At 38.1% G+C, this 15105-nt stretch overlaps 1 protein-coding gene across 2 annotated transcripts in view; it reads left to right on the forward strand.

The window, feature by feature from the left end:
* The window catches only part of efcc1 (EF-hand and coiled-coil domain containing 1), a 39963-nt gene extending 24876 nt beyond the window's left edge, over positions 1-15087 (forward strand). The window contains exons 3-8 of one of the 2 annotated variants that reach the window (XM_052102025.1): positions 3057-3205; positions 3404-3539; positions 4048-4213; positions 12875-13033; positions 13941-14010; positions 14259-15087. In XM_052102025.1, the coding sequence (XP_051957985.1) occupies positions 3057-3205; positions 3404-3539; positions 4048-4213; positions 12875-13033; positions 13941-14010; positions 14259-14395 (817 nt within the window). In that variant the 3' untranslated portion in view covers positions 14396-15087. The remainder of the gene's footprint in view (positions 1-3056; positions 3206-3403; positions 3540-4047; positions 4214-12874; positions 13034-13940; positions 14011-14258) is intronic. The other variant, XM_052102026.1, reaches the window with a different exon arrangement.
* The last annotated feature ends 18 nt before the right edge of the window (positions 15088-15105 follow it).

Here is a 15105-nt window from a genome sequence, read left to right on the forward strand (position 1 = left end):
GAGACTCTTTCCAAATGTCTGGAGTTTCCAAGTTCAGGTTTCACGAGAGCTTTGTTAACTACTCTGTGTCTGCTCACTCGCCCAGTTCTACAGACAGCGGGTCTTTTCAGCAGCTCATCAAACAAATTTAATCTCATTCATAAAGTCTAAAGATTTCGCGACAGCAACAGATCCTGTCAGCCGTATTTGTCATATATAAAATGCGAATCACATCTACAAGACGAACCGTGACAGTGATCAAAAGTTGCAACAAGTTTAGTGGCCTGCCTTTTGAGAGGCACAAAGCCTTTTTTCTTTTGTACAGGACACATCATTTCAGTGCAACAATGACTACATTTATATGGACACCAGAAAGTAGCTTATTGCGAGAAAGTGGCATTCCCGTTTGCATGCACTGAATAAGCAGCAAACTCTTTACTGCCATATAAATGCATCCTAGTCAGTAAGCAGCTTTCTCCACAGCAATGTAATTTAAATGTAATACGCTTATGTAAATAACCAACATGGTATCCGAGGAAGACTTCGCTATTTTATTCTCCGTTGCTTCGCAAGTTTTTGATGTGTTTATTTTCTTAACTTTCTATCACGACCTGCAGTGGAAATGCACTTCAATAGTGGGGTTTCCTCTTACATAAATCTCCGGGATTCCCCAATGTACGAGCACATACACCGATCAGCCTCAACAGAACCCTTGGTGTGCTAAACTGCTTTCTCTTAATCTCTTAAATGGCATAAGGAAATCGGCATTCTCAGTGAAACTCCAATTAGTCACACTGTACATCTGGAATCACGTCATCAAAATGTCAATGTGTTCCCATAGCTACCCTGGCCGGCCTATTTAGGGTCTCCTTGCTACTCACCCTTGGCAGTTGTATGTCATCATAGTCCTCCGAAACCCACCTTTAACCCATACACCTCTCTTCAAACACCCTACACCCCTTCATCCCACAATGTGGATTCCAAATATTGACCTTACACACTTCATACTGCTCAAAACTGAAAGCATAGTGTACCGAGGGATGATTTTGTGGTCTATATTTATGACCGCTCTGTACTAAAGGGTTCCTAATGTCAGCAGGATATATGCATGAATGCACCCGGCTCGAAATTCTTTTTTCAACACTCTAGGATTCATGCTGGTGCAAATGGATTTCTGAAGCCTTTGACTTTTTTCTGCAGGCAAGACATTGTCATCTGGAAACATTTATACTTTGATTCATGAAGGCCCCTTATCACATTTTTTCTGTCGCAAAGCTCAGAAATGGTTGCATTGAAATGACAGCAACACAATTGATTGCTATTGCAGTTATAGCTGCCTGAAAAAACTGTAGATGTTCAAAATGTGTTAATTTTAAAATAAAATGATGTACTTAATTTTTGGCCTATATCTGACATGCCTGGCTGCAGTTACCCACGACCAACTTCTCTCACAACTTCATCACAATAACCGATGAAAGTATTCATATGCTTGAGGATGATTTATAAAGATCATATTACTTCTTTGGTGTTAATATTCGGGGTTCAATGCAAGTTCAAACAGCATTTGTGGCAAAAAACAGCATTTGTGGCAAAATTTAGACCACAAGAAAAAAATAAACTCATTCCTCCTTTTCTTAAGAAAAAGCAAAAATAGAGGTTATATTAATGCACTTACAATGGAAGTGAATGTGACCAATTTTTGGAGGGTTTTGTGTACTTCTTGGGTGGTGGTGGGGGGTGATGGGGATGCAACCCCAAAACAAGTACATCCCCCCCCACACACACACATTATTTATACCATGATCAATGTAAACATGTAAATGCTTCATGCTGCAAACAATTATAATCTTTCATGTCTTTACTGAACACATTCATAGTTATATGGAAAAAGTATGTGAACCCTTGGATTTAATAACTTATCGATCATCCTTTGGCAACAATAACCTCAAACAAGCGTTTCCTGTATCTGTGGATTGGAGGTTCAGAAGGAGTTTTGGACCATTCTCCCTTACAGAAATGCTTCAGCTACACCCTGCATTACACCCTGACATTATCCTGTAGGATATCTTCATAAACTTGGGAATTCATTTTTCCCTCGATGATGGCAAGTGGTCCAGGCCCTGAAGCAGCATAGCACCCCCAAATCTTGATATTCCCTTCACCGTAATTCAGCATTAGGATGATGATTTCATGTTGGTATGCAGTGCCCCTTTTACGGCATACATAGTGCTGCATGTTTTTTCCCAAACAGTCCACCCTTAGTTTCATCAGTCTACAAAACATTTTCTCAGTAGCTTTGTGGACTGTATGGGTGGTCTTTGGCAAACTTCAGGCACGCAGCAATTTTTTTTTTTTTTGTAAATCATGGCTTCCTTCATGGTGTCCACCCATTGACACCATGATTGTTTAATGTTTTCCATATAGTAGATTCATAAACAGAGAGGTTAACTAGTTCCAATGATTCCTCCAAGTCTTTAGCTGTGACTAGGCTTCTTTTTTTTTTACCTCACTGAGCATTCTGTGGTGTGTCCTTTGAGTCATCGTGGCTGGACAGCCACTTCTAGGGAGAGTAGCCACAGTACTAAATCGTCTCCATTTATAGACAATTTGTCTAACTGTGGACAGATGAATATATAAGCTCTTCAAGATAACTTTGTAACTCTTTCCAGCTTTATGCAAAGCAACAATTCTTGATAGTAGGTCTTCTGAGATCTCTTTTTTGCAAGGGATGGTCCACGTCAATTTGTAAATAGCAAACTCAAAATTTCAAAGTAACCCCAACCCACACCTCCAATCTCATTTTATTAATTGGATGCCAGATTTGCCAACTCTTGACTATAATTAGCTTTTGTTGACATTAACTTAGATGAAGATCCAATCAGATTTTAAGATAAATTTATATATAAATTAAGGTAATTCCAAAGGTCTCACATACATTATCTCGCCACTGTAGCTTAACTTGTATTGAACCTGGAATATTCCTTTAAGTTACTACGTTGTACTGAACAAGATGAAATCAAATCTACTCACTGAGATCTGATCTACTTTGACCTTTAATTTCACTTTCTTCTTTGCAGATCTGAGGTGTCGAAAAAATCTGTTTCCTTCGTTAACAAACAGGACAGGCAGTATAATATTGCCAGCCGGACTGGGTCACACTGTTGCCTAGACACAGAACAAGATCGTCGCTCACCAACAGGCCGTGCAGAAACTGTTCCTGACACTAGTAAGTCAAATATTTACATTACTCAACCTTTTTTGAGATAATTACATGCAGTATGTAAAGAGTTGACATTTGCATTTCCTTAAAAAACTTTGACGCACTTTTTCTTGATAATAATTAGGCAATATTAAAAAGTTCAGTATTGCTGATTTGTGTCTAAAACTATGAATCACACATAATGGCATTACACCACACTTGTAGTGGAGGACCAGCTTTTTCGTTCAGTGGAGGGTCAAGCTGCATCTGATGAAGAGGAAGAGAGATGGACCGGAGAACAGCAGAGACAAGTAGACGAGGTGAAGAGAACCCTCACCAGACTGTCCTGCTGTGGAGACAGGTACAATCAACCAGCATACTGTCCATATTACTCCATATTTCATGCTGTTCATATTTAGAGTCAGAGTCCAAATGTAACTTCTTACCACACTAGGTGAATTGAGAGAATTAACCGGCCATAAAAAAATATGTTTGTGTACTAACGGCAATGGGAAAATTTAGCAGTTGTTTTTTTATTTTTATTCATGTTTACGAAAAACAGTGCAGGTCATTGTGTCACTCACAGCATCATATACTGCTCAAACCTGTCTTTGCATCAAAATAGGCGAAAAATCTGATTAGTACAGCTGAAGTAAATGTGTTCTGTCCAGGCAGGACAAAAATACATTGATTGAAAGCCTACTGTCCAAAAGGTTATCAGATGCAGATCCAATGCAAATAGAAGCTTTATTAGACTCTTTGCTGTTACTGATACTATAAGATGACTGACTGACAGCATTATCCATTCTACTTGTTTAGATAATTCAAAGACCCACTTTGCCATATGTTTGTGGTTTCTGTGCTCTCAGGTGTGATGAGAAAGCAGTGAAGAAGCTGTTGTCTCATTTCGGCGACTCTCACACAGAAGAAAGTCAAACGGCTGTGCTTGAGCTGCTCGAGAAGGTCACGCGACTTAACAAACAGTTAGAGCTGAAGGAGAGTCATGCCAGAAGAGCAGAGATGAACACAGACCAGGTATGACACCTCAGCCATCCCAGATGTGTATGACTTTCATTCTTCTCTTAAACACATATGAAGATTTTTAGAAGAATATTTTAGCTCTGTAGGTCCTCAAAATGCAAGTGAATGGTGGCCAGAACTTTGAAGGTCCAAAAAGCACACAAAGGCAGCATAAAGGTAATTCATACGACTCCAGTGGTTAAATTTATACCTTCAGAATCTATATGATAGGTGTGGGTGAGAAATTCTAGTTTATATTTAAGTCCTGTTTTACTATAAATTCACCTCCCTGCCCAGTAGGTGGTGATATGCATGAAGAATGCAAATCAACAAAAACAAAAGAAGAAGAATGTGGAAATGAAAGTGAAAGTGGAGCTTTATAGTAAAAAGGGCTTAAATAAAATCAGCTCAATTTCTTATGTTTATGCTCATGTGTATAAATTGAAAATACTTCATTGGATCTGAAACTGAATGGTTATTGGTCAACATTCGCTGTCATCTGACATGTCTCAATAATTTCCATCAGAATAAGAGTTCTATATAATTCAGCTCTGCAGATTGAATAGTTTCAATGACCTGATTTTAGTTTTATTTTATTTGTTTATTTTATAAAGTTTTTTGAACAAATTTCAGCTATTTCAAAAACAAAAAACTAATGAATGCAACGTACATGGGCCCTGTTTCTTTCACTTTCATCCTTCTTCACCAGCACACCAATTGGACTTCAGGACTCTCTGTTCTGTTTCACTTTTACGTTCATGGTTGCTTTCGGGCAGGAGGGTAAAATTAGATTACAAGTCACTTGCCCACTGAATGGCTGTTATGAGAACGAAGGGCTTCAAAGAGAAGCCACAGCGAGTTAAATAGCTCTCACTCTCCCACCCAAGCAATCAGCTACTAACAGCAGTAGGCACACCCACATGCGTATTTGTGTCTGTGTCTATGTGAACAGCCAATCAGCTGTGTTTTCCTTCGATGACCACAGAAATAAACCTCCAGGTGTTATATCGATAATGCAACTGTTAGACCAGAGGCTCTCAACTTTGGGGTCGCCAGAGATTCAAATGGGTTTGTGGAAAATGTTTATAAACTGAACCTTATTTAACCCTGTTTGGTACGGTGGAGCCATATGCCAACAGTGTATTTTCTTTCACTTTAATACCTTTCAGAAAAAGCTAAAATGCTAACATGCTATATGGAGCCATAAGCCACATGTACCAGTTCCACTGCTGCAAAGATTGGTGTATAAAAGTGTGTTAATGGGCAGAATACAGACAACAGAATTATGATATATCATGGCATATCTTACTTTGGGCAGATGTGTGAATGGCTTTCAGCTGCAGATGGCATATGAGTGAAGCAGCATATCAAACATCAGAGTGAATGGATTTTAAAGGTTACGTCCACATTAATCCAGATACATTTGAAAACGTCTGTCCCCAATGCTGTTTTCAAAAAGTTGCTCAGCCACATGAAACGTAAACTTAAAACTCGTTGTTTCATGTATGGTCTGAAAATTAATTGTCGTCGTGTTCCACTGCCAGACAGAAATTTGGAGTTAACTCCCATCTCCTGGGTGGGCCTGGGTAGCTCAGAGAGTATTGACGCTGACTACCACCCCCGGAGTCACGAGTTTGAATACAGGGTGTGCTGAGTGAATTCAGCCAGGTCTCCTAAGCAACCAAATTGTCCTGGTTGCTAGGGAGGGTAGGCTCACATGGGGTAACCTCCATGTGGTCGTGATTAGTGGTTCTCGCTCTCAGTGGGGTGCATGGTAAGTTGTGCATGGATTGCGGAGAGTAGCATGAGCAAACATGCTGTGAGTCTACGCAGTGTCATTTACAACGAGCCACGTGATAAGATGCGCAGATTGACTGTTTCAGAAGCGGAGGCAACTGAGACTTGTCATCCCAGATTGAGGTAACCGTGCCACCACGAGGACCTACTAAGTAGTGGGAATTGGGCAATCCAAATTGGGAGAAAAGGGGATAAAAAGAAGAAACAAAAGAAAAACAAATGCTATCAAAGTGAACTGGAACTGGAATTAGCTGTCACACTCAAAGTAGTTGGAGCTCCAGGTCACACCTTCCAATGACAGTAAGACCAATGTCAGTAAGAAGGTTTTTAGCAGCTGATACAAAGTTTTCATTAGAGTTTCCCGTTCAGTCAGTTAAGATCAGTCACATGAACACAGCAGCGTGTAGAGCTATTAGCCAGCTGGTGCAGATTTACATTCTGTGCAATTGTTTGTGTAGACACATTTTCCAAGAACATTTCATGCAGTCTTTTTTTAGTTTACAAAAGGAATCGAATTTGCTCAAATACTCATTGAAAGAACCCATTTAATTTTTTGGTTTTATATGCTGCTTCATTCTGTGCTGTCTACAGCAAAAGTCATTCACACATCTGCCCATATCAAGGTATGCCTCGCATCATTCTTTTGTCTGTATTATTCCCATTAACACTCTTATATACGCCCATCTTTGCAGTAGTATCAGTGCCAACATAAATTACAATAACACTGTAGGTAATCGGCACATATTATGGCCACATACATCATGTTAGCGCATTAGCTCAATGAATTCAGAATGTGAACAAGACAAAGAAAATAATTCTAGTGCATATATTAGGTTGACCAGATGTCCCCGTTTTCCGGGACAGTCCTGGTTTTTGATGGTCTGTCCCCGACTGGAGCTGTCCCCGTAAATGTCCTCGTTTTTAATGCGTGTTTAAAACAGTTTGCAAAGTGAAAATACATGGCAACAAGGTTATTCGTGTACTGTTTATTTTGACCAACAGAGGGAGCTGCTCGCTATAGTAGCTTTAAGTAATTTGTCTTCCTTTACCGATTACTTGTTTGCACTAGTTTTGCCATTATACTGGACCATAGAGCAAGTGCAATTGAAAAGAAACATCATTATCAGCTTCGAGGTGAGGCACATACTAGCAATGTTATAAAGAAGTTATATTGTTATGTATTATATCAAATGAATGCATTTAAAATAAAAATATGACATTAATAACATGGGAAAATAGATTAAATATATAATAAAGTATCTGCAAAGAACAACAATAAATATAAGTCATCACATTACATCATAGATTACATTGCACCTTGCTGGGAAATAAGTGACTGAAAAGAAGCATCATAATGCATAAATGTTGATCATAATAAAATATATAATTAAGAAAAACAGGTCCATAACTGATAGAAACAGTAAGGTAAAATAGTGTAGAAATAATAATAATTGTCAATCAATTAAAAGTTTTAATTGAATTAATTAGATGGTGTCCCGATTAATTAATCGTGATTAATCGCATATACAAATATTTGCTGAGAAAGCCCCTCATATAACAATAATTATACATATTTATCTTTAATGTAAAAAAAAATTATACACTCACCTAAAGGATTATTAGGAACACCTGTTCAATTTCTCATTAATGCAATTATCTAATCATCCAATCACATGGCAGTTGCTTCAATGCATTTAGGGGTGTGGTCCTGGTCAAGACAATCTCCTGAACTCCAAACTGAATGTCAGAATGGGAAAGAAAGGTGATTTAAGCAATTTTGAGCGTGGCATGGTTGTTGGTGCCAGACGGGCCTGTCAGGGTATTTCACAATCTGCTCAGTTACTGGGATTTTCACGCACAACCATTTCTAGGGTTTACAAAGAATGGTGTGAAAAGGCAAAAACATCCAGTATGCGGCAGTCCTGTGGGCGAAAATGCCTCGTTGATGCTAGAGGTCAGAGGAGAATGGGCCGACTGATTCAAGCTGATAGAAGAGCAACTTTGCCTGAAATAACCACTCGTTACAACCGAGGTATGCAGCAAAGCATTTGTGAAGCCACAACACGCACAACCTTGAGGCGGATGGGCTACAACAGCAGAAGACCCCACCGGGTACCACTCATCTCCAATACAAATAGGAAAAAGAGGCTACAATTTGCAAGAGCTCACCAAAATTGGACAGTTGAAGACTGGAAAAATGTTGCCTGGTCTGATGAGTCTCGATTTCTGTTGAGACATTCAGATGGTAGAGTCAGAATTTGGCGTAAACAGAATGAGAACATGGATCCATCATGCCTTGTTACCACTGTGCAGGCTGGTGGTGGTGGTGTAATGGTGTGGGGGATGTTTTCTTGGCACACTTTAGGCCCCTTAGTGCCAATTGGGCATCGTTTAAATGCCACGGCCTACCTGAGCATTGTTTCTGACCATGTCCATCCCTTTATGGCCACCATGTACCCATCCTCTGATGGCTACTTCCACCAGGACAATGCACCATGTCACAAAGCTCGAATCATTATAAATTGGTTTCTTGAACATGACAATGAGTTCACTGTACTAAAATGGCCCCCACAGTCACCAGATCTCAACCCAATAGAGCATCTTTGGGATGTGGTGGAACGGGAGCTTCGTGCCCTGGATGTGCATCCCACAAATCTCCATCAACTGCAAGATGCTATCCTATCAATATGGGCCAACATTTCTAAAGAATGCTTTCAGCACCTTGTTGAATCAATGCCACGTAGAATTAAGGCAGTTCTGAAGGCGAAAGGGGGTCAAACACAGTATTAGTATATTGTTCCTAATAATCCTTTAGGTGAGTGTATATATATATATAAAATATTCAGATAATTAAAAAGCATTACATTCTTGTGGCAGAAGTTAATCATTGATAAGACAATACAAAAAGCGGCTTTAGAATACAATGTATTGTTTACTAACATGAACATAAGCCAATCATTGGCATTTCACAAGTGAATTTGTCAATCAGTTTGAGATTTATTATGAGGGCTTGTTTAAGGACACGTCAATGTACACCTGTGTCAGACATGCTTGTGTAGTGTCTCGGGTGCGTTGCGGAATTAAAATTTAACTTCACTGTGTCAAGTTAAATATAGTTTAATACTTAGAACATATAATGAGATCCCTTAGTTTGAATTTGCTCTCCATCAAGTGTTTTGAATGCAAGAACGTACCTCATGTCTATGTTGTGTCTGCTGAAGGGTTGTTTTCTTCACTGTATAAACTGTGTGTTGCCCACACAGCTGAAGTTTCACTTACTGCCCTCTTGAGTAAACAGGTGGTACTACAAGCTTGAATTTCTCAGAAATCTTCCTTATTACAGTCCGGAGGCATTGCGATTAATTGCGTAAATGTATCAAATTAATCGCACTGAATTAACGCGTTAAATCAACAGCCCTAATTATTATACAAAATTGAATATCTTTATGTCATGACTACTAAGTGGAAAAAATTCCGAACAATATGACGCATCCAAGAGGGCAAACAGCCCTTGGATGCAAAGAGTGTGTTTCATGTCCCTGTGCTGTGGAGTCAGCTGCAATAGTTTCTATATTCAATCATTGTTTAAATATGTTTGTTTAGTTCACTTTTATATAACAATGCCATCTACTATATACAGTGTAGAAAAGAATGAACTCATTTGTAATAGAAGACAATTAAAAAAAACGATCAACTTTACCTCTGTATCCGAATTTCATTGAGACATATTCAACAGAGAATGATATACCATAGTTCACTACATTCACCATGGTCAAAATACATAACATCCGAATTGTCCCCCTTTTTTAATTCATAGATAAGTAACATGTGAAATTTCAATGACATATTTACCACTGAACTAGAAATGTCCCCGTTTTTCCATTTCAGAAATCTGCTCACCTTAGCATACTTATTAATTTTAATCACCATCGAGTGGTTAAAACAACTTTTTCTGATCTCATGTGAATTCTACTCATAGAATGAGGCATAAAGTTATTGAGAACACATTTAATATCATATTAGATGATGTTTTACATGTAATCTTAGCATTAGCGTATGCTAATATGCTTAGCATAAATGCTCCTATAAACGCTTCCCACAGCCGTGTGGCGGGTCTCTGAATGTTCGCAAACAGTATACCATTGCTCAGCTATTTCAAACTTTGTTTTACTTCTGAACGAATAAGAACTTCTCAGTAAGTGTACTGGGGTCTTTAGAGGCTGTCATTGTTCTTAAATTTTGTGTTCCATGGCAAAAAGTAAGTCTAGGTATGTCCCGATACCGATACTGGAATCAGAATCGGGTCCGATACCGCACTCATGTACTTGTACTCGTAAAAATGCTCCGACACCAAAAACCCAAAACCATCTGACGAACTAATATAATTATCTAAACATTCAGCGTACATATTAAAATAACTTCATGTCACAGTGAGATTATTAAATGGCAAACTGTGATTTAATGTGAGTGCTTGTGAATGTGTGGAGCCGGTGTTGTGTTGACATATAGATACAAAATGCTCATACCTGTTAGAGCTTGTTGGCTCATACATGAAAAGCACCATCATGAGCATCGTGCACCCTATTTGTAACAGATGACAGCAGGCAGAGCGCTAATTCACTTTTTAGCATGAGTCATATACAGACTATATATTAATTGAATTTATGTTTAATAATCACTTTGAGTCACGTAGTGACCGCTTTTCCTGAATGGGAAGCTGCCGTCATTACGTCAGAGCTCCATGGTCAAAACAACACAGAAACACTTCATAATAAAAGCACCGTCAAAAATAAAAGGTTGATTTAAAGGCAAAAAATAACTACAGAAAATATCAGTACTGTATAGTTATGCAATATTCACCGTAATACTACTATTACTACTATTTCTAAACATAAACATAAATCAATAATTATTGTATTATATTCAAGCAATATCTCACATCTGTGCTGTTATGCAGCACTTTATTTGAAAAAAATCTCCAGTGTATTTGAGATTGTGCGAGTTTCTGTATAACAGCACTTCATTTAATACAAATAATACAATATCATGTTGAAAATAAATTGTTATAATTTCATTTGATAACATTTTTATTAATTCATTTATATAAACACCATTTTGATGATAAAATTGTAATAAACTGTTGAAAAAGTGTTAAAAAAAAAAAAAAAACAAGTATCAGACTTGGTATTGGCAAATACCAAAAAGAAAAGTATCAGTACTCATGGGTTCGGAACAACATGAAGGTGAGTAATTGATGACATGATTTTAGTTTTTGGATGAACTATCAGTTTCATTATGGGTTGCACACCAAAAACGGTTGAGAACCCCTGTGTTAGAAACAACTCAGCTGCAACGCACCAGACATTAACTACACTTGTGGCCAAAAGTTTGGAATAATGTACAGATTTTGCTGTTTTGTAGGAAATTGGTACTTTAATTCACCAAAGTGGCATTCAACTGATCACAAAGTATAGTCAGGACATTACTGGTGTAAAAAACAACACCATCACTATTTGTCATTTTTGATCAAATCTATACAGGCCCCATTTCCAGCAGCCATCACTCAAACACCTTATTCTTGAGTAATCATGCTAAATTGAGCATTTGACACTAGAAAAACACTTGCCATTATATCAAACACTGATGAAAGCTATTTGGTTCATTAAATGAAGCTTAACATTGTCTTTGTGTTTGTTTTTGAGTTGCCACAGTATGCAATAGACTGGCATGTCTTAAGCTCAATACTAGGTAAAAAAAAATGGCAGAAGAGAAACAGCTTTCTCTAGAAGCTCACCAGTCAATCATTGTTTTGAGGAATGAAGGCTATACAATGCTTGAAATTGAAATTGAAGATTTCATACAAAGGTGTACACTTCTGTACCGTCTTCAAAGCCAAAGGAAACTGGCTCTAACAAGGACAGAAAGAGATGTGGAAGACCAGATGTACCACTAAACAAGAGGATAAGTGCATCAGAGTCTGTAGTTTGAGAAATAGATGCCTCACATGTCCTCAGCTGACAGCTTCATTGAATTCTACCCGCTAAACACCAGTTTCATGTACAACAGTAAAGAGAAGACTCAGGGGTGCAGACCTTATGGGAAGAACTGCAAAGAAAAAGCCACTTTTGAAACAGAAAAACTAAAAGAAAAGGTCAGAGTGAGCACAGAAACACAGATATTGGACAACAGATAATTGGAAAAGAGTGTTATGGATCTTAAACCCATTGAGCTTTTGTGGGATCAGCTAGACTGTAAGATGTTTGAGAAGTGCCCGACAAGACAGCCACATCTATGGCAAGTGCTACAGGAAGTGTGGGGTGAAATGTCACATGAGTATCTGGACAAACTGACAGCTAGAATGTCAAGGATCTGCAAAGCTGTCATTGCTGCACGTGGAGGATTTTTTTTTTGATGAGAACTATTTGAAGTAGTTTAAGAAGTTTTTTACGTTATTGAGATCAGTTGAATGCCACTTTGAATAAAAGTACCAATTTCTTTCCATAAGAGCAAAATCTGTATATTATTCCAAACTTTTGGCCACCAGTGTATGTAGATGTGTGCAGCTATAGGGGACTGTTAGTGCACAGTGTATTTAAAAGAAAAAGGCTTGAAAAATCTGGGCATATCCAGTTCGGGACCAGTCTCAGTCTCGACTGCAGGCGGCAGATGTGGAGTTTTGACATATGGTCAGACAGGCCAGAAACAAGAATATCTGAACTATTTCTGTCTGAGGAATTATGTGTCTCAGCTGAATTATGGGCTATTGGGACATCTGGGAAGAATTCTCCTAACCTGAACTTCATTGTGTGTTGAAAAAAGACTCTTGAGTTTAGTGTTTAAATATGCACAAGGTCTATGGTAACCATTGTGTGTCTGCAGATGAGGGATGCCCTGGTCCAGGAGCTACAACAAAAGGCAGAGGAGACGGAGCTGCTCCACATGGAGCTGCAGATGCTGGAAACAGAACGGGTGCGTCTCTCTCTTGTAGAGGAGAAACTGATGGATGTGCTACAGCTTTTGCAGCAGTTGCGAGAACTGGTCAGTGAATCCGTGGGGATGTCACACTCATCATGTCTCAATTAAGCCCATCTCAAAAGTAGGCGATGTGGCCTGGTGGCTAGTGCAAATGCTCTAACATGTTACACGGAGGTGACTCAGTCCTTTCCTGACCCCCAATCCTGACCTGCCATTCTCCACTGTCCTGTAAATAAAAGCAAAATAAGCCCCCCCAAAAATATAAGTTACAGTGGGGCACTTACATTGGAGGTGCCATTACAATACTCACCTTTTCAAAAGTATAGCAACAAGACACAAACAATATGCATGTTAACATGATTTTAACGCAGTACAGTTGCTTGCTAACCCTTCCTGTTTTAAAGTTATATCCAATGATGACGTAACGCTGTAAACCTTAAAATGACCCTACAAAAATCCTATTTAAAAAAACGTTAATTCTTCTTTTAAAACTTGTTTATTATTAGTGCTACACTATAATGTACTGTAAGAGCTTTTATAAAATAAGCTTCACATTTCTGTCTTTAAACCCTCAAAAGATTTGCCCCATGCACTTCCATTGTAAGTGCCTCACTGTAACCTTGATTTTTGCTTTTTCTTTTAAAGAAAGGAGGGATGAGTTGAAATAATTTTTGTGGAAATCAACATTATGCCACAAATGCTGTATTGAGCCCTCAATATACTTTTGAGTAGATCTGCTTTGCGTAATATACAGTAAAAGTTTATTTGAACAACAAGATCATTTGACATTACATTGTTGTTGCAAAGTATGTTTTATGCCATTGCATTGGACCTTTGGGGTATATTCAGTGCTTTTGATTTTAAACTGGTTGATTAATTTTCATTATTATTATTATTATTGTCACATGGAATCAAGTATTTGTCTTTTTATCACATTTATTTAAATCCTTAAAGTTTCCATTTGTTTTAGAATGTCTCAAGAAGATCTTTGGGGAAGATTTTGCTGAGCACATTGGAGTCTTGCAGTGATCCTCAACATGGTAAAAACAAAACCCACGACACTTTCAACTTGCCAGCAGTGATCTTATAAAACCCAGAAATCACTGGACATGTTTACATGCACACCAATAAGCTTATAACTACCAAAAATAGGCTCATTCAACTGGCTGATAATGCAAGAAAACCGTGTTTACATGAGACTTGTAATCTCTCACTTTTCACCTGGCCTGGCATGCAATTAAAGTGTGGCACAAGGATTAGATGTATACGTCTTATGCTTGATTTGCAGGGAAAGCGCATATTTTGGAGGTGCTCCATGCTCTTTGTCATGAACTGGCTGCGTGTGAGATCCTGTCAAGTGGTGAGACTGTCGAGAGGGCACAGAGTCAGCAGTCGCTCACCAACTCACTGCTCATCTCCTGCTAGGCAGTAGTGCCACTTGATGGTACAGGAAGCTATAGACTCTCTTCTGATGGCTCTTGGAATATTGGACCATAATTAGCCACGAGAGGCTACGTTTGTTGTCATGTGTTCATATTAAGCTCTTTTATTTTGAAGCATTTTGTGTCTTCTAGTCTAAGCTAGATTGTCCTAAAAATTGTCTTTGTAAGATATTTGTAAAATGTCGTAAATTGGGTGTCATTATTATTTTAGAATATGTGCATATAAACAGTGGTGTACTCATTTCTTGCCTGACCTACGAACAATCAGGTCACAGACTAGATAAACCTTGTTAAATACACAATTTGACACGTTCAAAAGAGAGAAAAAAATATTTTGGGTGCATTATCTTTTGTTACAATATTGAGTAACTTGTCAACATAAAGCTTTCTCATCTCAGTTATGTAAATATCTTAAATACAGTCTGCCTAGCTGTGAAGAACTGAATTTATGCACCATTTGTTTAACAATACTGGAACACTTGTTGCAACTTTTGTTTTAATCAAAACTCTTTTTAGTTTTTTTTTAGCACTTCTATGCATACGTGTTGCTCTTAAATAATACTCGTGATTTGCATGAAACATGAAAACTAAACTGTATAAGTACAACTTATTTCTCTGTATATTAGTATTTGTGCCTCTCTCCAATCTTACTGACAAATGAGTTGCAAAAGTTATTTTTGTTACACTACAATA

This window comes from Xyrauchen texanus, chromosome 32, assembly GCF_025860055.1.
Source record: "Xyrauchen texanus isolate HMW12.3.18 chromosome 32, RBS_HiC_50CHRs, whole genome shotgun sequence".
Lineage (NCBI taxonomy): Eukaryota > Metazoa > Chordata > Actinopteri > Cypriniformes > Catostomidae > Xyrauchen > Xyrauchen texanus.